The 26,508-nt window shown below is 45.9% G+C and overlaps 2 protein-coding genes across 5 annotated transcripts in view; one reads left to right on the forward strand and one right to left on the reverse strand.

The window, feature by feature from the left end:
- Positions 1-2,178, forward strand: part of ABCC1 (ATP binding cassette subfamily C member 1 (ABCC1 blood group)) — a 46,130-nt gene extending 43,952 nt beyond the window's left edge. For all 4 annotated transcript variants that reach the window (XM_066198217.1, XM_066198216.1, XM_066198218.1 and 1 more), the window contains one exon: positions 1,048-2,178. In XM_066198217.1, coding sequence (XP_066054314.1) covers positions 1,048-1,156 — 109 coding nt within the window. In that variant the 3' untranslated portion in view covers positions 1,157-2,178. The remainder of the gene's footprint in view (positions 1-1,047) is intronic.
- Positions 1,505-26,308, reverse strand: ABCC6 (ATP binding cassette subfamily C member 6). The gene is made up of 31 exons (XM_066198472.1): positions 26,117-26,308; positions 25,732-25,908; positions 25,259-25,384; positions 24,506-24,643; positions 24,136-24,261; positions 23,519-23,580; positions 22,590-22,721; positions 22,143-22,355; positions 21,134-21,311; positions 20,531-20,692; positions 18,942-19,034; positions 18,341-18,544; positions 17,838-17,984; positions 17,098-17,185; positions 16,731-16,800; positions 15,973-16,099; positions 15,341-15,517; positions 14,672-14,839; positions 13,495-13,678; positions 13,054-13,117; positions 12,452-12,569; positions 11,634-11,841; positions 10,635-10,945; positions 9,757-9,956; positions 9,524-9,650; positions 8,939-9,040; positions 8,070-8,216; positions 7,474-7,632; positions 7,075-7,241; positions 6,413-6,607; positions 1,505-5,891 (listed from the first exon to the last, which is right to left on the reverse strand). Exons 1-31 carry the CDS (start codon positions 26,306-26,308, stop codon positions 5,783-5,785), a joined length of 4,671 nt encoding a protein of 1,556 aa, XP_066054569.1. The 3' UTR covers positions 1,505-5,782.
- Positions 26,309-26,508: the final 200 nt, after the last annotated feature.

The raw sequence follows: 26,508 nt of genomic DNA on the forward strand, positions 1-26,508 counted from the left end.
CGTGTGCCGTGTGTGCACAGGGCTGGGTGACCGTGTGCCGTGTGTGCACAGGGCTGGGTGACCGTGTGCCGTGTGTGCACACGGCTGGGTGACCGTGTGCCGGGTGTGCAGATGGCTGGGTGACCGTGTGCCGTGTGTGCCCATGGCTGGGTGACCGTGTGCCGTGTGTGCACACGGCTGGGTGACCGTGTGCCGTGTGTGCAGATGGCCGGGTGACCGTGTGCCGGGTGTGCACACGGCTGGGTGACCGTGTGCCGTGTGTGCCCATGGCTGGGTGACCGTGTGCCGTGTGTGCAGATGGCTGGGTGACCGTGTGCCGTGTGTGCCCATGGCTGGGTGACCGTGTGCCGTGTGTGCCCATGGCTGGGTGACCGTGTGCCGTGTGTGCAGATGGCTGGGTGACCGTGTGCCGTGTGTGCCCATGGCTGGGTGACCGTGTGCCGTGTGTCCGCACGGCTGGGTGACCGTGTGCCGTGTGTGCACAGGGCTGGGTGACCGTGTGCCGTGTGTGCCCATGGCCGGGTGACCGTGTGCCGTGTGTGCACACGGCTGGGTGACCGTGTGCCGTGTGTGCACAGGGCTGGGTGACCGTGTGCCGTGTGTGCCCATGGCCGGGTGACCGTGTGCCGTGTGTGCCCATGGCTGGGTGACCGTGTGCCGTGTGTGCACAGGGCTGGGTGACCGTGTGCCGTGTGTGCCCATGGCCGGGTGACCGTGTGCCGTGTGTGCCCATGGCTGGGTGACCGTGTGCCGGGTGTGCACACATGGGTGACCGTGTGCCGTGTGTCCGCACGGCTGGGTGACCGTGTGCCGTGTGTGCGCACGGCTGGGTGACCGTGTGCTGTATAAGCAATGCACCACACGGACCATCTGCACAGAGGTGGGCAAGGACAGTGAGAACCTCAGCCTGTTCACACAGTCAGCACTGTCTTCCCTTGCAGAGAATAACTGGATTGCAGTCTCTGTCTGTACACATATATCCATGTTCCCTGACTTTCTGGATCTCATTGTGACCATTTTTTCTTTTTTCATCTCCTTTTTTTACAGAGTTTTAGTCCTGGAGAGAGGAGAAGTGGTGGAGTGTGGCACCCCAGACCAACTACTTCAGGAAAAAGGCATTTTCTATAGCATGGCCAAAGATTCAGGCTTGGTGTAGCATCTGAACTTGGCTGTTTACTGTGGGGAAGAGAGAGGTGGTACGTTTGGAGAACTGTAACTTCCCCTGAGCTGGACTGAACCACACAGCTGAGTTTCAGACACAGTGAAGTTAGCCAGAGCATGGCAATGGAAGTAACAGAAAGATGCAATTTTTTCTTATTTTTTTATTTCTCCTTAGTACTGATTTTAGCCACCTTTAGGAGAAGCTCATACATTGTGCAAGACACTTCAGAGACTCCTATTTTTCACCTGAAATCTGTCATTTTACACTCAAATGTATGGCAGAGTGATTAATCAGAGAAGTTCAGAAAAGCTTTTTCTTCTCATCTGCTCTTATGTTCTGAAGTTCTCTCCCCCCCCCCCCCTTTTCTTTTTTTTTTTTGTTTAAAACATTTCTGCAAAAATTATTTGCTTGTTTGCGGATTCCTCATTTCATGAGCCATCTATTGTGGGATGCACTTGGGACATTTTGTGGCATATAGTACTATAGTCCAAAGATTTTTCTTCTTGTGAAATAAAACGCGTGCCAGACTTTCTCATTACGGCATTTACTGTACGTGGTTAATGCTTTATGCATTGTCCTAAAGGTTTCACGTGTTTACAGCGTAGATCTGCAAGTTCACTGTCACGTCGGTAGCGCTGATGTGAGAAAGCACAGTCAACTTCCAAGCAGTATTTCAGCACGTCTAGAATGACAATCACTCCAGAAGCAAATCGTGCAGCGGCTGGAGCGTTGCTGTGTGCAGTCCCTGATGTTACACCCAGCTCGCTCAGGGGCTGGTGACACCTGTGGGGACGAGGCTGAGCAGTGAGGATTCGCCTGAGCAGAGGCTGCGGGCTCAGGGTGACGTTGATTGTAGCACCCTTGGCTTTGGCAGTTCTGTGCTTTCATAGCAGCTCTGCCACATCAAGGACCATTAGCCTTATATCAAAGAAACACGCCCTCCGTGCTGCTGCTGTTGACTCTTAAATTTTGTGGGAAAATGTTCTGTTACAGTTGCTTTAAAAAAAAAAAGAAAATTAGTGTTTTTAAAGTTGTGTGTTGGAAGGATCTAACACTTAAAATGGCAACAGAGTCTGGTTTTCAAGATCCATGTTGAATTTTCATCTTTTTTGTGGTAAGAAGAAAGTTACTTTTCTAATGTTCTGATTAGTCTTATTTTAAAGGAAAGTGCTGGAAGAAAGCAAACTAAGTCAGATGGATCCAAATACTCAGCACTGAGAGTGTGGACTTCTGTGATTGATATTGCTGACCTTAATACTAGACAATTGTTGTCCTTAGAGTAAAGCTATTTATTTTTTTGTAAATTATGACTCTCTGAAATTGAATAGACTGAAAATTTCTTTGGTATTTTTTGTAATGACAATGCAAATATTTGCAAAGAACTTGCAGTAAAAAAATCGTTTGAAAGGAAACCTGTTATTTCTTGCCTTGTGTTTGACAAAGGGTTTGCTTTGTCAGTTCAGCTTTTTGCCTTGGAAATAGAAATTGTTGTTCCTGCTTAGAGGAATCCTTCTGCTTGGCCTGATGTCTGGGGTTGTTAGGGTGGTGGGTAAGAAGCCATGAGTGTAGGTAACTGTGCTGTGGTAGGGCTGGATTGATTTGTGGTTTGCTGAGAGACCAGCTCACAGTGACGGAGCAGCAGAGCAGGAGTCACAGTGCTGTGGACCTTTGTCACCCCAGTGGTGTCCATGGCCTGGCTGTGCCACATCTCCTGAGCCTGGTGTGAATTATCTCTGTGGAGATGGAATGAGCAGGAGCTGGTTGGGGAGTTTGGGGATGAGCTGTGAGTTTTAGTTTTTCAAATCCCCAAACACTTGTGCAGCACTGTGATGGACAGAAGGGTGGAGAATGGTTGGTGCACATGGTTCATAGGAACAGAGCACAGGGCAGGGCAGGGGGTCTGTGGGTAAGGGCTGTGGCTGGTGATGTCCATGGAGGTGGAGATGGAGCTCCCTGCAGAGACCCAGGGGAGGAACACTGCTGAGACACCTTTCCTGCCTGGGACCCTCCAGGAACACTTCCTGATCCTCCCCTTCCAGCCCATCCTAGCAGAGCCCTGGCAAGCAATGGGGAGAGGAGCTGCTCTACAGCTGAATTCACTGTATCTGATTCCAGTGCAAGTTGGTGCATCTTGGCTGATGTTATTTACTGCAGCAGGGAAGATTTCTCACATCTGGAAAAACCGATTCTGCCAAAAAAACAGCTCAGAATTTTTAGGAGACCTGCAACAACCGCCCTATTTCACGTGTGCGAAGAGAGCTACTTCTGTAAGTGTTCCCAGTCCTGACCCACACGAAGATCCTTTTGTGGTGTGACAACAGGAACATCGTGGCACAGGAAAAACTGTGCTTTGGGTCACTGACACCTTTAACATTTTGGCATTCCTGTGCATCTTGTGACCATCTGGGGAGTGCCACTTGCACAGTACGTGTTTGGCATGAACTTGGTGTAAATCAATGCATGACACCTTTGATTTATTTTTCCGGCTTTGGCAGTTTCAGTATTGCCTTAAACTTGGAATCATGGGACAAGGGTTTTTTTTAAGGTAGCATTTCTCTCCTACACGGTATCTCCAGGTAACTCCTTTATGTATTTTGCTTCAACCAACTTCCAGATAACTTCTGTGAGACTTGAGCTCCAGATTCATCACAGTACTTGGACATTTCCCTGAGGACTCCAGCACACCTGAAACATGGCAGGTTTTTCACATGTAATTTTGGGAATTGCTTTTCTTTTGCCTTTTCAGCACAACTTGATGTGTGAAAGCTGATGGTATTTTTGCTTGATCTTAGTTTGGCTTAGCTGACAGCAAAAATGTGCTCTTTCAAAGGTCACCAGAGCGAAACTGTGTTTTCATTATTGTCTCCTGTTGCCTTCCCTCTTCGTTACCAACTTAGGAAAAGGAGCATTTGAAGATGTTTATATTGGAGATTGCTAAAAGATGTCTGTTTCAGAATTACCCAGCAACATGGGCAATTCTGTTCCTCTTTGGCCTCAGTTAAAAAGGAAAAATACCTTTTATCTCAGTATCTCTAAATGCCCGTTTTTGAGATCCATTGATAAACCTTTGTGGACCACTCATAACTTGTATCTGGTTTTGGAATTGTTTTGTCTGTGCCCTCAAGTATGAGATTTGAAGAAAGGAGAGAGAAAAAAAATTCTTTCCTGGTACCTGAGCACCAGTGTGGCAGCAGGCACTGGACCTCGATATCCTGGGCACTTGTCCAGCAGAAACTGTTCGTGACTTTGGTGCAGAAGCCACTGAGCAGCTGTTGGAGAATGAACTGCTGGGTTTTGCCAGTCTGGGTCGATTTTTGCAGCTGGAACTCCCCCTTGCCCCTTTCTGTGTTGTATTCGCTTTAGTTTACTGAAGAGACCCATTTCAACAGTTGATTCTATTTTTATTTCAGCTCTCTAGAAAAATGGGGTGGTTTAACAAAAGTCACGGTGAAGAGCAGTATCTCACAGTGTGTATTTGTCTGTCACCCTGTGGTTCCTGAGGAGAGACTTGGGGACAGCTCTGGCTGCAGACACTGTGGGAAGCCCAGGAAGCTTTTGCTTCTGTTTTGGTTTGTCAGAGCAACATCTGACAGGTGACCATGCCAGAGGCTCTGCAGCACCAGGGTGGCACATGCAAGAGTCAACTTGCACTCAAGAACAAAAACCAGGAATGAACCATCAGGTCAACAGGTGAGATCCTGCTGCTTTCCTCACGTGCTGCAGGGGCCAGGGAGGAGGGCACTTCCAACCATGCCAATTCCTCGTGGCCAAATTCCATTTGGAAAATGTTGGTGTCAACGACTGGACATGCCCTGCTGTGAGCACCTGGCAGCTGGCAGTGGGAAGGCTCCAAGCCCTGGGCAGAAGGAGTGATGGATGCTCTGCTGCCACTCCCAGCCACGTTCCTGCCCTGCACTGCTGAGCCCCTGCTGGAGCTGGCCCTGCTCCTGCAGAGGGAGGGAGTGGATCTGACCCCCAGCTGTGGCAACAGCAGCCTGTGCTCTCCCTGCTAAGTGGCAGCCTGCCTCCTCTTCCCTCCTCCCCCAGTGTTTGTGCACTTGGGATGAGCTCCAGCTGCTGCCTTGGAGTCCACAGCTGTGTAAGAACAGTGCCTGGGTGAGCAGTCCTTAAGATGTTGACAAAATGCAACATTTGTTCTGCCTGCAGCTTAGGATCAACTGCAAACAGCTAAGTTTCCTTGCTACCATTAAATTCTTCCTTTTTCTCCATAAAATCTTCTTGGCTTTTAAAAATCATCTGTGTAATCTTGAAGTATGATGGATATTTGGGCTCTATTTACAGTATAAATTGGGAATGCTGTGGTCTTTCTCTTTTGGCTTGTTTGCTTTTATAACCAGAAAAGTATTTAAGTCCTGACTGGCTCATTTTCAGCTGTCAAGTGAGGTTTTGGTATCTGGAAACATAATGGAAGTGGAATTGCTGAGTTTCCTATGGAAATAATGTGTATCCCAAGTTACCCCTTTCCATCTACTCACTGCAATTCTGGCTCAAACAAGCTTTGGTTGAGCGTCAGGCATTTTAGAGAGAAACCAAAATAACTCAATTATGAGGTCAATTACTCCTGATGGTGACGGTGCTGTGGGATACTCCATGAGTGAGTCATGCAAGGCCCGATTCTTCCATCAGTCTGTAGAATAGTCCCTTCTGAGCTATTAAATGTTCTGGAGTATCACATTCTGCTATCCGGCCATTTTCCAAGACTAAAATCCTATGAACATTAAAAGAAGGATAAGTTTGGGGATACACCAGCACCTATAATAAACTTAGTAATTTCTACTTAGTTTTAAAATAAGTTTCAGTACTTGGTTATTCAGCGAGGCTTTCCAGCAGCATTTCAGCTGGGAGACAGTGCTGGGATAGAAAGGGTTTCTGATTAGGGACTGTTGAAGTGCCGGGTTTGGGAGGAGGGGTTTTTGGCAGCTGAGACTGGAGTGAGATCTGTGATGGGGTACTGGGTGTCTTAGTTTCCCAGCTCTGAGGTGATGCAAGGAGCTGTAGTCATGGTTTTGCTGTCAGTGGGAGAGGCCTGTGACACAGCATGAAAGGCATCGTGTGGGAGTCGGGGATCTCTGATTAACCTGTTGGTGCCCTGCTGCTTTAAGAGAGATCCTCCAAACCCTACAGCAAAGCTGGGAGGTTTCAACACGACAAGGACAGAGATGAAATTGCTGTTCACCACCACAGTGTGTGCCAGTCACATCAGCTGCCCCTGCTCAGAAATGTCTTTACCTGTCACAGTCCAGGACGGTGTTTACCCGGTGGGCGATTGTTAACACGGTGCTGTCTCTGAACTGAGTCCTCAGCATGGACTGAATGTGGGCATCAGTTTCTAAATCCACTGCTGCTGTGGCCTCATCCAGAATGAGGATTTTGGCTTTCTGCAGGAGTGCTCTGGCCAGGCAAAGCAGCTGTTTCTGACCAGTGCTGTAAAAGAAGGAAGAGGGATGGTAAAGTGAGGCCAGTAGTCACTTTTCCCTGGGGTCACAACAGATGATTCATTTGAAATCAGTAATGAAAAGGTGATTGTTCCCTTTCTCTGAAGGGGTGATTGAGGCTGGTGGCATTGCAGGTAGGTAACAGCATGAAACAGCCTAAGGAAGGGAGGGGAAGGCATTGCTATGGCACCCCAGAAGAGCTGCATTTGGAACAGATTGCAGGGTTTTAAGTACTGCACAAACGCAAACCACCACTGATTAAGTCTGAAAGGTCTTCATTAGTGTCTTATGATTTGATGTCATGCTGCTGAACAGGACAGTAATGCAGCAATTTGCAGTCATTAAAGAATTTTTTTTTTTTTAAAAAAGGAATTAGTCTCCTTATCCAACCAGGTCTGTTCTCCTAGCCCAGGGGCTGACGCTGCCCTGGCACTGTCTTTCTGCAGATAAAGGTACCTTAGGTTTTCCCCTTGGTCAGTGCACTTATATTCCAGCTGCTCTGGCAAATCTGCAACAAAGTTCTTGAGCTGAGTCAGTTCCAAAGCTGTCCAGATGTCTTCATCAGTGTATTGGTTTAAGGGGTCGAGGTTCATTCTTAGGGAGCCAGAAAACAAAACTGGATCCTGAGCACAGAGACAATACAAACAACTCCTGAAATTAATTATAAAAATGAGCTACTGGGTCCTGCCTGCTGGGTGGCAATCTGTGACTAATGTTATACTGAATGGTAGATGAACATGGGAGAGAAGTTATTTCCAACTTGGAAACTGCTAAATGTCCCTCCCCTCACAGCATCTTTATAAACCCTTCCCAGGTGCTCACGACACCCAAGGGTTTTGGAAATGAGTTTCATACCTGGGGAATGACAGTGATCTTGTTTCTGAGGTCGTGGAGACCTAGTTGGGCAATGTCCTGTCCATCAATTAGGATGGCCCCTTCTGCAGCCTCCACCAGTCGCAGCAGCCCCACTGCAAGGCTGGATTTCCCAGCTCCTGTTCTGCCAGTTATGCCAATCTGTAAAGTGCAATGGAAGGGCTTTGGTTTTGATGTTGATTGTTTTTTCACTGTTGGACAAACGTGTCATGTAGTTCCTCTTGGCCTTTCGATGAGAGACACATCTTTAGGGCTGTTTGTGATTCACAGAGTCTGGCAATACTTTCTTAAATGGAAGCATTTATAGTTTGCAATTGTTTTGTATGAAAAGGAATCACAAAAGCCTTTGATGGGAACAATAATTACAAGATTTAGCAGTTCAAACAGGGCCTTGATGTGGAACTAGACTGAGAAAGTGGAATTCCTTTGCTGTAATAAGCTGGACAAGGTGTGCACTGTGGGAGATGGGCTCGTGCTTTCTCACAGCTGCCAGGTTGCCGTTGCTGTGTGCAGGCAGGGGCTGTATCCCCTGGCCAGTGCCCAGCCCTGCTCACACTGCCAAAGGAGTGGGTTTTCACCTTCTCGTGCCCGTTGATGGTCACACTGACACGCCTCAGTGCTAACTCCACACCTGGCCTGTAGCATAGGCTGTAGTTTCTAAATTCAATCCTTCCCTCAGTGGGCCAAACCTGCCCTTGAAGTTTGCCATGCAGAGTCCAGGGTGCCTGAAGAGATGGAAGCAAACAGCAGTGTGAAAGGCTGATTTAAATTACCCAATCAAATGGCAATACTGGAATGGGAAATTCCTGAAGACACCTGTACCAACTGCCCCCCAATCTATTTGCTGTTCCCAAACCAGAAAAAGGCCTCTAACTTTCATACTGCAGATGTTGGCTTTCTACTTCATCCAAAGATGCTGGTCAGATTTTCTTTACTGAAAATGGGGATGAACGTTGCTTGCATGTCAGAGTTCTGACATTGAGTGGTTCAATAAAAAAAAAAATTTATATGCCCCTATAAACAGGACTGTGAAAGCCTCCTCTCTCAGGGCGGCATATGGAGAGATAATTTTAATGATTACAGGACAAAAATTACTGCACTGGAGACTTTAGCAGCTAAAAGGCTATCTAGGAGCCATTAGTTACCAGAGAGTTGCTTCAGAAGCCACATAATAAATACTCCAAATATGGGCAGGAAATGTCTCATTCCATGAGTGTTAACAAGTGAAGCTATTTTAATGGCAATCCAAAGCATAACTGTCTTAAGGAAATAATGATCAGAGGTTATAAAACAAGTCTAGTCAGTTGGATAAAACCCTTTAAAGGAAACATGACCAGCCTTTTAGAAGGGGAAAACTAGAGGTTGTTCAGGTGCAACAGAAAAGTTACTCATCGAGTTTGCAGAGATGTTCAGCCCCTTCTAGTAAGGTCAACAGTGGATTAGTTACCTCCTTAGGAGTCCTCAGGTATTCTCTCACTCTCTCCACAGAAACAATGTTGTTCTCTACGTCTGTCCAGGAGCGAACCATCCAGTTCAGAACACCAGTTATCTGCCACATTGGAAAAAAGAAGCTTTAGGGCAGAGAAAATGAGCTCAAGAGTTACCTGGTACTTTGTCTTAGTGTTTATTTCTAAAGATCTCCTCATCAGTTAATTATATGAGAAATGAGATTACATCAGAAAACCTTAAAATGCTACTGACTTGGATGCTAAAGGATGGTGTAGCTCTTTCTTAGGCTCTGGTGCTACTACTCTACAAGCAGGTAAGACAGGTGCTGAAGACTTTACTTCAGCTGCCCAGGGCTTGCTTTGACTATTATTTTCAGGTGCAGGAGGAAGATGGCCCATACATTTGTTTATGAGGTTCCTTCCCTAAGGGGCCATGTGCTCCAGATGCTCTGGATTTCACCAATGACAGCAGGATTTGGTAGGAAAAGGCATCTAGAAAGGCACAGAAATAGTTCATAATGGAAATTAAAATGAAGTTGCTTTTGATAAAGGCAAGCATGGTTATTATTTCCACACTGGGTTACCTGGAGGGCGTAGGAAAGGGAGAAGCCAGCAGTTCCTGGACTGAGCTGTGTCCTGCCCAGGGCTGCAAACAGGGCTGCAAACAGCACGATGCCATTGCCCAGGAACTCCAGGTTTGCAGCAAGCCACCTGCAGGAGGAGGGGAGCACAGAGCTGTGGCTGGGTGCCCTCTCCCCTTCTCCCAACACACGATTACTTCACAGAACACTCGTGGAGCTGCTGGGCAGATTTGTACCTGTCAGCAACAGCTCCAGGGAAGCAAATTCGCTGGTTCTCATCCACTAGGAAATTGCTCTTTGAGATAAACCTCTGCTGGTCTTTGTGAGCGCGGATCACACTGCTGCCTTGGAAGGTTTCTGAGATGTGGGAGTAGATGGGTGACCTGCTGGCAGCCTCCATGCGCCTCAGCTGGCAGGAGGTGGTGACATAGAAGTGCTGGTACAAGGGGAATGGAAGGGACAGTCATTAGAAGGCTCGTGCCTCTGTGGAGGTACCCCACAGGAAATCTGGGGAGGCCTCAACAAGTGCAATAGTATTATCCTTGTGTTACAAAACCTTACGTGCTGTGGAGATGCCCCTAAAAGATGAGGCAATGTTCCCACCTCTGTTGTGTCCTGTCTTTATCAGGAATAGCCCTGTGGATGGGGCAAGGAAGCCAGGGTTCGGTGAACCCACAAAACCTCTACACACAGTTTCTCCTGCAGCTGAGCCCTTTACTCAGTGGAGAACAGAGATGTATTTGCCCTTTCCCAATGCTCAGTTTTGGCTGGCAAACATGGGTATATTAAAATGTAGTGTAGGAATTCTGCAGGAAAGGAAAAATGCTTTTGGTCTTCATGTGATTTACACTAATGGAGATGAGGGATATAGCCCTAGGTAGGATTTGTTTCAGACATCAGAAAAGCACAAGCCTCTTTGTGAGGGCCCTGGGCTGCTTTGGGAGGCTGAGGTGATGTGGGAAAGGGACTGACATCACTCTTGTTCAGATGCAACTTGAGATGATGAAACTGATTTCTGCATGCCTTCACTCCTAAGAAATGGAAGGAGGCTTTTCTGCAGGGACATGGCTGTGCTGCTTCAGCCTCTCCTGTGTGTGCATCTGTGAGCTCCCACCTGGAATGCTGCATAAAGAACAGTCAGGGGCACTATGGCCATCGCTGCCCATGGTGTAGCCACCACAATCACCAGGTAGATCTCCAGTAAGTTGAACAAGAATCCCAGCACAGACTTCAGCTTGTCAGGGATGACAGAATCAACAGCATCCATGTCCCTGGAGAAGCGGTTCAGCAGGTGTCCAATGGGTGTCTGCTCAAAGAAGAGCATTGGGGATCTCATGACATTGCTCAGCAGCTGCAGGAAGAGCTGGTGTGAGGCCAGGACACCCCCCAGCAGCACTGCTGCTGTGCAGGCAAACCTGCCAAGGGCTGTAAGAGAAAAGAAATCGTTATTACTAGGTCTGAACAAACCCACCTTGGAGTTCTCCTTTGGGAGATGGTGATTTCCACTTGGTCTGTGAATGCTGCACCAGCGTGCATTCAGGAAGGTGCAACAGGAGTTCAGCTGTCTTTGGCAGGAATTAAACCAAGCCTCAGAACTGCAGGGTAAGCTGCCCTTGCTGTAGGCTAGTTACAGAGTGGCCAAAGGCCTTCTAAGCCAGCTTGATGGGGGGGCATGGATTCAGGAACTTAAACATGCAGGACAAATTATTCATTCATCACAAAATAAGCTTGACTGGGATTACTTTAAATTGCTCAGTGTTATTTTTTTCTTTTTAGATCGAGTAACTAAAAGAATTGTGGCTATTTTAAAAGAAAAAAAATAAAGAAATGTAAAAGTCCACAAGTTTCTCTTCTTTTCTCTCTCTTTTATGTTACCCAAGGCAAGATTTCATTCAGCATGGAAAAGAGCCCCCACTTGCACTTTGATATGATTAATTTATGCTGTGAAGATGGAAAGAGATAAAAAAGAAAAACATTTAGGGTTGGGGCCAAAGGCCCAGGAAGCTGAAAGCCCAAGGGTATATACACTTGTTTAAATTCTGAGAAACCATCCTGGATATGGGAAAGGGAGGTGGGAATACAGAGAAAATTCAGGTGAGCGTCTTAAACGAACCTTGAACCACTCCTAAAGCACCAAAGACTCCAACTCTGAGCCCTGTGTGCTGCTGTGTCCCGTTGTGCACAGGGTCATCTGTCCAGAGGCTGAGCCAGTAGCCCCGGGAGAAGGCCACGGCCTGCTGGCACGTGAAGGACAGGACAGTGTACACACACAGCGCCAGGCCTGCTGCCTTCAGGTAGGCTCCATACACCCCAGCACTGACCTGCAGAGAGGCAAGTGGGGAAAAAGAGCAGGAGAGGTTGGGAGGATGGGGGTGGTGAGCAAAAAAAAAAAAAAAAAGCAGCTCTGAAGCAAGGGATGATTTATTCTGGCATTTCTCGGTTATGTGTCAGAGCCATAGCAACCATGTTGATGCTTGTTTTGTTTGCCTCATGGATGAATAATGAAGGCATACTTAAAGAAATCATTAATGAATGATCATTATCAACTGATGGATGTTATGCAATAGGCTCATGTGACTTTTGGAGTGCATGTAAGGCTTTCTTTATGTCAGGCAGTGGTTTTCCTGTGGTGTTGGTGTGAGAGAGAACTGTCACATTCACACTGGGTGCTTGTGCTGATCAGGAGAGGTGAGGAGATCCCAGTCTGGTGAGTGCTGGGGTTCCCTAAAGAAAAAGCTGCCTCTTTCAGGGTTTCTGTCTTCTTGCTCTCATTTATTCTTAGTATATGTCCTTGTCTCAGTTATAGGGCAAACTTGTACAGCTCAGCTGACTCCCCTGGCTCTGGTTTAGCTGAGGCAGGGAGCTGACCTGCCTGCCATCAGTGTGTTATCCCCATGGAACGTGTCCCTGCCTCTGCAGGAAGGTGCTTACCCTGCCATGCTGAGTTGTCTCTGCCTTGGTTAATGCTCCCCTGGTGGTTTCAGCACTGGTACAGTCTTGGCTCACAGGAATGGTTTCCCTTCCCACAGCAGGTTTTAGTGAATCACCACTTCATGAAGAAAACAAAAATCCTTTCAATTTTCAGCCACCCATCCACCCCTAAATCCACGCCTGTTTTGAGGGCTGCAGTGTTCAGGGTCCTCCAGAGTGACCCCAGCCATTGTCCTTGTCTGTCACAGGGACTGGGCTCTGTCAAACCACTGAGGAGCAGAGGCTTCAAGCATTCACTCTCTGGAACTGGTTTGGGATGAGCCTGACCTTACAGCTCCACAAGGAAGTGATCAGCAACCAAATGCAGCAAGGAGCCTCTACCTGAGCTCTGTTCTGCCTCCTTGTGAAATGCAGAAGAAATGTCAGTCACCTTCCACATTCAGGAGCAGCTTTCTACCTATTCTTCCGTTTTGCTGGTTTACTCTTGTTATTAATTTACAGCTCAATCCCAAACCTGTATCGTCCTCAGTAAGAGCCTCCATGTAGGCTTGTGTGGGCTTCTGGAGTAAATTCTTCAGTGTCTGAGACTGCTTTAGGCTTACCTGAGGGGTTTCTCCTGAGCTGGACCATTTCCAGTGGTGACAGTGCCTTTGGTGTCTCCCATAGCTGTGAAATAAATGGAGTTTTTTTCTAAATGCTTTAGAATTCTGCTTTGTCCTATACAGCCTTTGAAAGACAGGTAATATGGAGGAAAGATTAATTTTAAAAATTTCTAAAGGTAGAAATATGACGGTGAGGCTGGAAGAATAGCACATATAGTAGGTAATAGTTTACTGCATGATTATTGTCTACTGATACGGATTCAAGAACCAGTTTTGAGGTGATGAGTCAGCTGATTTGACAGGTATATTTTTCCCCACACAAAGCGACACCTTACTGTGGTTGGATCTCTGCTTTAAATGTCTGTAATAAAACAGATGTGATATGAAGGGAACAACTGACTGAGAGACCGAGGAAGAATGAACCCAGCCCATCTGGGTTACCTGGAAAACCAGCACGTGGCTTCTCCTCTGCAGTAACGTGTGAACGAAGAAATTCTGCAAAGGCCCCATTTCTCTGAAGAAGTTCTTGGTAGGAACCAGTTTCTGAGATCATTCCATCCACCAGAAAAACAATGTTGTCCACTTGAGGCAAAATGTTAATTGTGTGAGTCACCAGCACACGAGTCTGCTTGAATAAAGAAGGAACAGTTACAATTGTTCTGCTGTCAGTGCTGGTATCGGTATTTCAGGATCAAATTTAGGCCTCAAAAATTCATCAGCCTGAATGGAATTAAAGGGCATTTCCATTTATTTACATTTCTGAGCATATTTGCACAGATAATTGGAGGTAAGGACATAAGAAAAGTAATTTTTCCCTAGATAAGTTGGCATATTCTGCATTTCTAACAACAATCAAGCCCTTTGAGTACACCTTAAGTCTGATATATTCTTCTTGGCCAGTCATGGTGTTTCACAACAATAGTTACATTCTGATACTTGCAACCACTCCTCATGGAGAGAAAGGTATTTATAATCAGATATCTTGGTTTTATTGGACTTTCTAATGCAAGAAACTGCCTTTTCCCTGTTTTCCTTCTGTCATGCGAAACTTAATCAAGTGTTTCTAGGCAATTTATAGTATGAATCCAATAAAGCTGCCCTAGCAACCCTTCTGATATAACCATGTTTATCCAGACTGCCTGACAGCAGAGGAATACCAAGGAAAAACAAAACACAACCAATGCAAAAAGAATGGAGGAGAACTGCTTAAGTGATGAAAACTGTAACGGTGCCACTGAACTATTCAAAAGTAATGGGATTAGACATCATGGTGATAGAATTTGGAAAAGAGCAGGCAGCTCTTCTGAATTGTGCTGGAAGTCAACAGAAGAACTGTAAAAAGAACAAAAGAACTGTAAACTCGCTGTGGAAGTAAGCCTGGCACTAGGCACGTGGTTTGCATGAGGATAAAGACAGCCTTCCTCCTCCTGGGTGAGATTTCCTGCAGGACTTGCAGGTGCTGTGTGGCCTGCAGAGGTTCCCCATCCCCTGCTGCCACTGTAAAAAAGCATCTGTGAGCCTTTGACAAACTGAGCAACCCACCCTACTGGAAACATTTCGGGCGCTCTGGCAACTGGAGACATTGTGCAGTTGTTTACTGTTCAGGTTCATGGCACACCTTGTCCTTCAGTAAACCCTTGGGTCCAAGGACACGTTCAAAAATGTGCTGCCCAACGTGGGCATCCACAGCTGACAGGGGATCGTCCAGCAGGTAAATCGAGGCTGCCTGGTACACGGCCCGGGCGAGGCTCACCCTCTGCTTCTGCCCTCCAGACAGATTGATTCCCTGGAAAACAGATGGACTCTGTTTATTCCAAAGCTACAGCATATCTCCCTTTTACACTGAACCTTTATGACTTCCTTGTTTCTAAATCAATGCACTTCCTTCCTTCCCTCCCTCCCTCCCTCCCTCCCTCCCTCCCTCCCTCCCTCCCTCCCTCCCTCCCTCCCTCCCTCCCTTTCAGGCTTTTGCAGAGGCAGAGTCTCTTGAAACAACTCCTCTCTCCTGCAAAAGAGCACCCAAGAATGACCTGCATGTGTTGATTTTTGCCTTAAACATCTCTCATGTCTCTGGTTAATCCGTCAAAAGGGGGGCTTAAATTAAATTACATCATGCCCCAACTTTCCACAAATTCTTGAGCACCTGTCCCTTGGGAGTTTGGTTTTTTTGTGTTTTCATCACAGCTCCCAAAGTTGTAATTACTCAGGGGCAGATGTTTTAAGCAGGTCACCTGAAGTTGTAGCTACTGAGGGAAAAGTTGGCCAAAACATAAACCCAAGGCAGTACCTTTTCTCCTATTTCACTCTTCTGCCCCCCAGGAAAGGTCTCCAAATCAGGGTGCAGTGCACAAGCCTCTGTCACTCTACTGAACCACGTTTCATCCATCTCTTTCCCAAACAGAATATTTTCTTCCACCGAAGCATTTAGAACCCAAGCTTGCTGGGGGACATAAGCTGCAGAGTCCTATAAAAGTGGAAGGATGTTAGCAAACTTTTCCATAAGCTCAACTTGACACTCTGAGAACCCATCTTAGAAGAAAAGCTCCCTCAGTTATGGAAATCTGACAGTTCTTAGAAGGCTTTGCAAAATATGAGTCTGCACTGTTTATTACCTTACAGGGGAGTAAAGAGAGGTGCAAGTACAGGATGCAATTTACCAGGATGACAGTTCAGCTCACCATCAGAGGGGGAAATAGAACTGGATCTTTGCAGTACTATTCCAGCTCCTATTCCCAAAGTTCAGGCTCATCTGAGAGGTCAGCAGCACCTTCGGGTAACTAAACGTGGGCTGATACATACAGCCTGTGCTAAAATTCAGCAGCAAATGGCTTTTTCTCAAGCACCTGAAGCAGTGCTTAACACCTTACAGTTCCTGGAAGCAGCCAAGTGATAGAAGCAAGTGCTGAGGGGAAAATTCACCTTGACAGTCACCGAGCCATCCATGGCCTGCAGCTCGCCCAGCAGAGCCGCCAGCAGGGAGGACTTGCCTGCCCCCACCTGCCCCACCACGGCCAGCAGAGAGCCCCGGGGCACGCTCAGCTCTATGCTGTGGGGAAAAGAGCAGCCTCTTACCACATTTTACATGCACTTCCTGAAAAGAAAATAGTTGTAATAAATGTAATTGTTATCAAAATCCGCGCTATTGTTGGGTATGGATCGAGTAAATCCCCTGATTTCATCCCTTCAGACGTCTCCAGCCACATCCCCATCTGACTTTCATACCCAGATCCCCACTCTGGAGACAGGCTAGCCCAAAGCTCTGGATACAGAACATTCCTGAACACCAGAACTTTTCAAAGCTTTTCTTTTCTAAAAATGTCAATGCCCTTTGAAATAAGCATGAAGTGATGTCATATATAATAGCTGCATTCCATCCCTTCTGCTTTTCTTTTGCCTTAAATCACTGTAATTTCATATTTAGGCATGAAAACTGTATAAATAAAACAGTCTCCATATAATAAAGCAACATCCAGATAGAGGCACCTTCCCATTTATGTGCTCCTCAACATAAAAGCAAGATTATGCCTTATCTGATTTTATAATTTTCAGAATTCAACACTGAATATGAAGCAAACTCAGTCGCCTCTGGATATTCCACCCTGGTTTCACTAAGGCCCTGAGGAATCAGTTCATCCAGCATCCAGCCTGACCTACAGTATTGAGAGATGAGTCTGTACCTTCTAAGACAAGGAGAAGTTTCTTTGCTCCAGCAAAAAGTCCCGTTTCTTATGGTGATACTTGCCTGTACTAAAACATGAAGAGAGGCAGACCACTTGTAAATGCAAAGGTAGCTACAGAAATGTCCCAATTTATGTTATTTTATGTTTCAGTGTGTATTTATATTACAGAAAATCAACCTTTATTATGAAAAGAAGGGGTAAATCACCAGATTTGATTTCACTGTCAGAAAAAATGAGACCAGAGAGATAAAGTGACAGTAAGGGGCAAATATTTTTTTCTTGACTATGGTAGACACCCTGAGTAGAAGCTAAGCAATAGAAATTACTCCTCTTATAAGACAAAAGTGCTAAGATAAAAGCTCACCACAGCCAGAAGTGTTTCTGCTTGAGCTCTCAGGATTCAGTTCTTCCAGACTCAGAAAAGCTGCTAACCTGTTTAAGGAAACTTTGGCCTGAAATGAAGCAGCACACAGAAGAAAATAAGATTTAGAGCAGAAAGAGAGCAAAAACCCAAAGTGAAGACTCAGCTTGAAGACCCACTTAGAATATTGGCTAGTGCTCTGTTGCAGATGCTGTAGGCTTAGATGGCCAAAGGCAGCTCCTCCTTGTTACCTGTCTTTATTTCCACTTAGCTAAGGAAAACCCTGATATCCTTCTCTGTGCTTTTGGTTCAGTGAAACTGGTACTTTTTCTTCCAATTCTTCCTGCAATCTTTCCAGTGATTGCTTCTGTACATGAAAACCTGTGACAGTCTTGGAGTGTAAGAGGGAAATTAATTTCCTAATTTCTTACTGAACAGTGAATTGCTTTTCCCTCTGGCCTGGACTAGCAGGGTCTCCCCTATGGAGATTTTGCTCCACCTATTCTGATTTCTCTCATTAATAACACAGAACTGGAAGCCCCTCTGAGATCTATGGTGCTTGTGCTGAGCTACAAAAGACTTAGGAGTAATTCTTGTTGACTATTTTGTCAATATAAAGGTTTCACAGCGGCAATTAAACAGCTGATGTGCAGAGCCCTGAGAAATCCCTGCCTTTACCTGTTAATGGGGATATGTAAAAACCCCTTATGGCCAAAGGAAGAGACACAGGGCCTGCAGTTCACCTGGACAGCAGCATTGATGGAGAAGGGCAGGAAGGAGTGGGCAGTGTTGAGGATGTTGATCAGAGTTAAGGACACAAAGGCCTTCTCAGCATCCAGCACGTGTGTGTTGTCCACCAGGGTGTACACAGCAAACATGACAAATGTGATCTGAAAGGGAGCAAAGGACAAGCAAACCACTTGCTTCAGAATGGCTCAGGGGTGACAGGCCCTTCAAGACTGTGGGACCCATTTGGTTAAATCCAGGCTATCACCCCTAGGTGCCCCGCCTGTAGGTACCACAGGCAAAGCTCTGGTGTGTTGGTGACACAAGTAAGTTGGATCATTGGATGTTTGTCCTGCTTTAAGGAGGTTTTGGTGCAGCAGCCACAGCAACTCCTGTGACCTCCAGCTCCTCCGGGCAGATATAATCTTTACCTTTCCATAGGAAAAATCTGACCAGGCAGGACTACAATGAAAAATGGAAGTAACAGCAAACGTTTTATGTAGGACGGTGATCCACTCACCAGGAAAGTTGATGAATGGAAAGAAACTAGGGATGCTGAGAAGAGAATCTGAGATCTTTTTAAGGCCTGAAGTTCTTGCTTTCGGATTCCAAGCAGTTTCTCCATGAAGGTTTTCTCCCAGCCATACAGTTTGATTACTTTAATGTTACTGAGAATGGCATTGGTGAGTTTGGCCCTCTCATCCTTATGTTTCATCTGGGTTTCCTGTAATAAATGTTTGAGTTTTATCATTTAATAGGTTGAATGTTTAATGGTGCAATTATTCTGAGGAAAAATACCTTATTCCTGCCTCCAAGTCCTGAATAAATTTCCCTGCAGTTGAGCAGTGTATACTGTTTTGCTTATGAATCTTCCAGGCTGGGAAATATTTTACTTTTCATCTTCAGAGCTTTATTTTTACTGGCAGTACATAAAAACAACAGAAAAGTAGGGCAAACACAGTAAAAGGCTGAACATGGAAGAGCTTACTCTAAATTTCAAGAAACTTTGCAGGCTTGAAATCCTCCTATGTTACTTCAGACAGTCATGGTAAGCATGAATAATAAATATAAGTAATCACATAACTCAGTAAACCACTTCATTTTTATGAAGCAAAATGTACCTGAAACTGACTCCTCTTCTTGGTGATCACAAAATTCAGAGGCAAAAGAAAAAGAAATACAGCAACTGCAGTCAAGGCAGATGGCCCTAGAAGCTGCCAGGAGACAAAAGGAAAGAGATAGAACTTCTGGTGATGACTAGAAAGATTGTTTTTTGTTCCCTTGCTTTTCCTCCCTCTTATTTGAACTTGTGCATAACATCCCTCTGGCTAAGCCTTTATTCTAATCTTGCCTTTGCCTTTCCTGGGAGTTGAGCGCCTAAGCACTGTGAATTGTTAACTCTGCAAGCAGGATAACTCCTGTCATCGGGCTGTGCTGAATTTATTCGCTCCCTTGTTAGGACCTAGACCGGCGCTGAGGGCGATCCAGAGGCACGCCGGCAATCCAAGCCATGCCCGGCTCTTCCCGACTGTCCCTGGACGCGTTCACAAGGACATCTTGTGGCTGCACGGAGTAAGTGACTCCAGACAGCACCAGGTTTTCCTTAACCAACAAACCCAAACCCTCAACAAAGTATTCTTGCAGCATAAATGACCCAGCTCGTCTGCACGAGATGAAATGGTGGCATTATCCTGTGCCATTATCTTGGGACAGCTCTTGGATCCCAGTGTTCATGAGAATTATGTATCAACACTTGTTTCTCCTGGGTTAGTTACCTCTCCCTAGGGACGGCTGGAGAGGGGAGTGCTGGTGGACACAGAGAGTTACAGGTATTGTCTGCACAAATGTCTGGGAACACCAGCAAAGAAAGTGGAATTATGCTCCAACCACATTCAACTTGGCAACGTCATTAGAAAAGGGATGATGACTTCTCACCAGCCTGGACCACGGCTACTGATTTGCACAGTCACAGCATCTTGCCAGGCACGAGGCACAATCCATCCTGGGTAGTAAAGGAAGACCTCAAAGGCCTCTGGAAAGCTCCTGTGAATCACCTGTGTCTATACTGCTCACGATTCCATTTGCAAAAAACAGGGACTAAACAACAGGGCTCTGTACTGCTGAGAAAGTACCATACATTGATTAAAAATGGATCTTTTAGATTATCATCCATTATTTCTAATATAGGTTTTTCTCTTTCCTTGCTAAACTCCTTGATACCTATAAAATTCAAAGCATCCAACACTCTTTCTGAATGACATCTAACTTTGCTTCAAACTCTTTCACTGGTAGTCAGGCTTCAGGATGAAGTATGTCAAGCTGCTTTTTCAGACCATTCCCCATTATGTTCTGGGACTATGCCAAGGAGCTAGAACTGGACTTTGAGCCTACGCTGGGCCACCACCTTTTGGCTGTAAAGAGAGGTGACAGGAAAATCTGAAGCAGAAGTTTATCAGCCAGCTCACAATAACCATACTCAGTCTCCTAAAAGGGACTGAATGCTGAATACACAGGTGAGAAGACGGACTGAAGGATCAGACAAGGATTCTGTATCAATAAAAATGTCTTTCAGAGAGAAAAGTGAGTACACCATGCTACAGAGCTAAGAAAAATACGGCAATTTCATGTAATTCAGACCAGTAAGTAGAATTTTGGAACCACCTTTGATATTTAGAATAGAAAGGGATTGATCAATAGTGTTGTATTTTACCTGCCACAAGAAGACAAAGCAGATGATAATCCGAATGGGAGCCAGCCAGGTCCCATTAAAATAGATAATCAGATCCATTAGCTTCTGCACATCAACAGATACCAGATTAACAATTTCACCTGTGGTTGCTGCTTTCCTCGAGGCATTTGACATAACCAGGATCTAGACAGGGCAGAGAAGAAAGAAAAGACATCATCAAACAACAGCTTTGGTCCAAAAGTCAAACAACGTTCTCTTCCTAATAGAGAACAAAGAGAGAGAAAAATGTCAAGCCCCAGGTGTTGAAACCATGCTGCTACCTGGGCCATGTGACTTCACTTTGAGATGAAGCATTTACTCCTTTTCCCTTTTTCCTTTCCTTTTTCCCATCATCTACAGCATTAGAAAGTTCATGTTGATTTTTGCTCTTTCCTTCTCTTAGCTTTTCCTTCTTAGGAAAACTCTGAAAAATGTACCTGCCACGTACTGCTCAGAGATGAACACAGGACAGCCACATCCTGAAACTAACAACATCTCCCCTGACATTGCTACGAAAAATGTACATTATTTCTGCTGAGGTAGGGCTAGAAAAAAGCAAAGCTAAAAAAAGAGCTGCAGCCTCACCTTCCTGTACACGAGCCCTGTCACTGCAGTTCTCAGCCTCAGCCCCAGAACAAGGCACATGTACATGTAGCGTTGCTCAAACAGAGTCTGCAGACAGCCCAGCAGGAACATGCTGAAGGCATAGAAATAGCCAAGCCAGCTTGGGGCTGCCTCATCTTCAATGAACTTCAGGAAAAGGCTGCAAGACAGGAGCAAAATGTTGCTGAGTCCACACAGAACCAATGAAACACCAGACACGCAAAAATAAACTGGCAGAAATATTGGTGATTTTTCTGTATTCTCTCTGGGTTTGTCACTAAATAGCAGAAGAATTGGAAGATATAACATCCTGATTTTTGAAATCTAGCCACTCGTGGCTTTGAAGCAATCTCTGATCTCATCATCCTCTCTGGGTAGACCTAGTTTTCAGTGTTAAGAATGGCTCCTGATTTTCATGAATTTGTCAGAAATATGCAGAATGGTAGCTGTAATCTAAGGGAGTCATTGATATTTCCAGAACTTCTCCTAGTCTTGATGACTAAGAAAGGATTCTGCCCACGAAAATATAATGTAATGCAGGTTGGTGTTGTACCAACAGAACCCACAAAGCATTTTATCAACTAACAAAGCCATTTAAGATGTGTAGGATGCACAGCCGTGCTCTGTATTAGCCAGAGAACATGGAGCCTTAAAATTACAGCACGTGGCAAATGATGTGATATATAGAACCATCAAGTAACTCCTGTTCTAGTGAAGCTGTCAAATGGCTTGGTGCATCCTGTCCTTCCCACTGCTGGAGCCCAGCAGTGCAGACAGTGTGAACAGCTTCACTCTGTGGCTTTGTTTCTGTTCCTCCTGACTTGACAGTGGGTTTAGCACAAATGACACCTGAGCTCCTTTCATCAGCAAGGGCAAATTTCAGAAGGTCGTTGTTTGTGTGCGTGTGTGGGTGCTGACAGACACATCTCCGAGCTCATGCACACGGCAATCTTGTACATGTGACAGAAATACATCATAAATGTGCACATACCTCAGTACCTTCGGGGTGGAGAACAAGAAGACATCACAGATAACTAAGCAGACAGTGCTGAGAAGGAAGTAAGTTCCAAACATGCTCCAAAACATTCTCAGTAAGGGCCCGCTCTGACTGGGCTTGGATTGCAGTAGAGCCTCTGTCTCTTCAGCTCCTGCTTTGCCACTTTCATTTTTCTGACCCTTTTTAAATGTAGCAGACTCCATTTTTCTGAAGGAAGAAACAACGAGAAAGTTAGCTACAACTGAAGAAAGCTTGGGAATTTTGTACCTTCAAAAAATTCAGTAAATATCTCACACTGGGTCTCATCCCATGTCCAGTGTAAAAGCTCATTAAAAACTGATCCCCTTCACAGAAAGTTAGTTCTGTGCTTCCAAGAGTGGAATAGATCATCTAGAACTGCCCAGCTGAGCCCATGATGTGCTCTCCAGATCAAATACTCACTGCTGGGTTCTGCTCTGACACTTCTTCCACTCTCTTTCTGCCCAGGCAACAATTTCTTCAGAGGAGTCCTGTTTCCTCACTGGCCACAAGTCATCCAGCCCCAAGGCCTGCTGAGAGCCTTTCCAGAGGAGCCTGGAGGACACAGACTGCAGTCAGGGGAGCACAGCAGCATCTGTGGTGTGTGTGACACTGCCAGAACACAGGGGCATCAAGGCAGTGCACCACAGAGAGCACACAGGCACTGACATCACAGCCCTGCTCAAGACTCTCCTGCCCCACAGTAAATATGAATATCCAGGAACAGCAGTTTTGCTTCGAATCCCTGGGTTATCTTCTGTCAGCACAATGGGGGGGTTGCAAGACAGCCTTAATTTCTAGTCCATTCTGACAGTCTTGGGTAGTGGAGAAGAAAGTTCAGTTTAACTTTCTCTGGGCTCCATGAAAAGCAGATGAGACCTGATCACAGTGGAATTATTTTAAGGAACGTAATTGTTTCATTTCTGAATGCTCAGCAGCACACTGGGCCTGTGCCCTCTTCACTGTTTTCCCCTTTCCCAGCATTTGTTACAGCAAGGTCTGGCAGGCAGAGAGGGCTCTGGTTGGTGTACAGTGATTTTTTGAGATTGATGAGATCTATTTCAAGATTGGGAGCGCACTGGAGGGGTATCTGGGAGGCAGAAGAGAATTATCTAGAATCACAAATTTGCATTTAAACTATTTTGAGAAAAGTAAATTAATTTCTTATAATTTGATCTTGTGAGAATACCTCACAAGAGAAATAATTTAAAGAAGTAATTTAAATCCTCACTCCATAAGCTAACTCAGGGGCTGAGATATTTCCTACTGGCTGCCATCTACACCCTCTCTGATCCCTGATGCTGCTGCTTTCTTCTGATATTGTAGCAAAACCACATCTTCTGTTTTCTTACCCAGAGAACCACCAGTATGTGATTTTGGAAAGAAAAGAGCTGCTGGCTTCTGGGCACTGATTCTGATGGGAGAGAAAACACGTGTGATATTTCTACATAGAAAAGGGCATGTGTCAGATGAATATAGCTCCCTTCTGTACTTCCCCAGGAAAAGCAACCAGAGTTATCCCCCCTCCCCATTCAATGAAATAGTGTTGTGGAGGCTCATTGGAATTGGGAGATTTTGGAGATTTTGACTTTGCATAACGTCTCAGATGGAAGAACAGAGAATAAAATTCTTCATATCCAGAGATTTATTTTGTTAAGCACAGAGTTTTCCATACTCATACCACCAACAGAGTACTGCAGCACAGGAGAGCAGCACTAGGGGAGGCAACAGAAGCCCTATCCACTGGTTTCAGTGACAAGAAACATGAGTATGGATAGGTTTTTAGTTTTGAAAAACTTAGAGAGACAGAGCACTGCTATCCCAAATTCTGCTGGTTACCTTTTAAAACTGTCAGCTTTTTTACAGAATGATGCATCTTACATCACTCGTGTGCCTGTGTATACCCATGTATTTAAAATCCTGTTTTAGCAATGAAGCAAAGCATTATGTAAAGCTACCTCATACTTACAGGATTGTTGTCAGCTTTAGAGAAGAAGGGAGGGTGATCAACAAAGCAGAATAACACAAGTTCTCCTAGCACCAGGCCAGCATAAAGGAAAGTTGTAACATGGTGGAAATGGTCTTCCAGGAAGCCCTGAGGAACAGAATACTGGTGAAAATGAGGTTAACAAACTTCATGTTTAACCAGCCAGATAAAGAGCTTCTCATACTCTACCTCTGCAAATAAACATCCACCACAAAGTGTCATGAATCATTTTTCTCAGCACATATTCTAAAAGAGGAATTTGATTCTCCCCCTTGCAGGCAATGAGACAAAACCAGCCCTGTTGTTTAGAGACTTTGTAGTCTGCACATTAAAGGTATGTGATCTCACTTACTCTTTCCAGGGCATGCTGAATTTTGGAATTAAACATCACAAGTGCAGCCACAAATGAGAGCAGCCAGTAAATCAATAGGACCCCTGAAGACTGGATGCCCATCATTCTTTCTGCTTGGGTAAGGAACAAGGCAAGGACCTGTGAGGAAGTACAAATTTGTCCAAATAAATACCTGGTAATGGAATGCCAAACATTGTTACCAAATTAATGATACAACAGAGAAAAATCAGTTAGCTTCTTGCCCAAACATTTCAAGATGTTAAGAATTGCGGTATTGTTCCTAAGAGACTAACACTGAAAAGCTGTATGTGCAATTTTGCACTCAAGAATGTCTACAGAGAAGGCAAGTAATAAAATTACAATTGGGCCAGCAGGCTGGAAGGATTTAGGCTATGAAGATGCAATGACAGAAGGAGAGAATAGGCACTTATTTATTGAACAGAAATCACATTTCATTCTAAACCATACTAAATCACATACTGTGGTTATGAGAAATGAAATCCTGTCTCGTTGTTGTGAGACCTCTTTCTAATCCCTACTGAAACCTCAGCTCCTGCCAGGGGTGCTCTGCCCACCGTGGCCTGCCCCAACCCCCTGGTGTGTCATACAGCCGAGAGGCACAAAGTGCATCCCCAGCCTTCTACTCCCCATCAGCCAAATTTGTGCTTAGAGACAGCAAGAACCACAGGAATACAAGCTCTGTCCCAGGAGGGCTAAGCTTGGCCATGTGCAGACAAGCAAGGGAGGAATTACCATCGTGATTCCCACCACGGCAGGGCTAGTGAAGGATGCTGGGGTCTGTGGGATTCCTTGGCTTCTCTCCCACACCATGAAGAAGACATTAGAAAAACACAGTATTACCAGGATGAATCCAAGGGCCTGGGGCAGAGACAAAAAAACACACACTGGAATGAACTGAAATGCTGGGACAACCTACCAAACTGAATGATCCAAGCTGCCTGGGCAGTTAAGACTGGAGAGGTGGAAGATCAGGTTTGGGACAGAGAATGTTATGGGAAGTGTAAGGGAATCAAATGGAAGTACAGGAGAGAAGATCTTACGACATATCTTCCTAAAACTTTATTTGATTTATCCTGACCTGAGTCAGTAAATGTAAAAAAACCCACAGAGATGGATCATCACGAAAGAATTAATAATTTAGGAAAGTTAAGCTCTGCGTCAAAGTTGAGCTAATTTTTGGACCAAACCCTATGCTTTGCCCTTACCATTTTGGCTTTGAAGATGCGGGACATCCTGATGTAGCCTTTGTTTCTGTGTCGGAGGTACCAGTAGTAGAAAGGAAAACAGATCCAAAGATAGGCACAAGGGATCCAGGCAATGATGGAGCTCTGGAAGCACCAGGTCAGTCCTGGGATGTCTGCATGCCATGTCTGGTTCCAGTCCTGAAACAGAAACAATCGGGAAGTGAAGGATGCAGAGCAGGGCTGGGGACAGGAATGCCATGACGGAAAGAGGAAGCAGAAAATGACTCGCAAACTATGGCGGGAGTTTATCAACCTCGGGGATGCAAATCTACGTGAGTCCGGACTGACCGACTCACTCGAGCCCTTTTAAAGGTATTTCTGTAGTGGGTCCGGCCTGCGTCCTCACTCTCGGCTCATCCCATTTACTGCAGCTGAACGGTCTGTTCGGCCTCCAGGCGAACGCTGGTCCCGGCGAGGCAAAGTCCTCGCCACAGCAGCCCGTGACGGAAACACGACTTCGCGCAGGGCCGAGTGCCGGCCGCGTCCCCTCAGAGCCGCGCTCCGGCCCGCGGGGCTCCGCTCGGCGCCGCGGCCGCATCGCTCACCCACTCACCCGGGGCCCGCACGGCGCACTGCCCGCACCCATGGGCGCTGCGCCCCAACCCTCGGCCCGCTGCCCGCCGGCGTTTCCTCGCTGAGCAGAGCTCCGATCCCGCCGCGGCTGGGAGCGACGGCGGAGAGCCCCGTCCGCCCCGTCCCTTCCCGCTGCGGCCAAAGTCCGGCCACGGCGGCGGCGGC

Source organism: Chamaea fasciata, unplaced genomic scaffold, assembly GCF_029207755.1.
Source record: "Chamaea fasciata isolate MVZ Bird 193981 ecotype frontalis unplaced genomic scaffold, bChaFas1.0.hap1 SCAF_16, whole genome shotgun sequence".
In the NCBI taxonomy this organism is placed as follows: Eukaryota; Metazoa; Chordata; class Aves; order Passeriformes; family Sylviidae; genus Chamaea; species Chamaea fasciata.

What these genes read in the sequence shown, in the direction of transcription:
- ABCC6 (XM_066198472.1), bottom strand. Translation starts at nt 26,308, where the DNA reads ATGCGGCCGCGGCGCCGAGCGGAGCCCCGCGGGCCGGAGCGCGGCTCT. An exon ending in TGTCAGAGCAGAACCCAGCA is followed by an intron (nt 22,356 to 22,589) that starts GTGAGTATTTGA and finishes TTCTTCCTTCAG; the next exon opens with AAAAATGGAGTCTGCTACAT. An exon ending in TCCACCCCGAAGGTACTGAG is followed by an intron (nt 21,312 to 22,142) that starts GTATGTGCACAT and finishes CCTGTCTTGCAG; the next exon opens with CCTTTTCCTGAAGTTCATTG.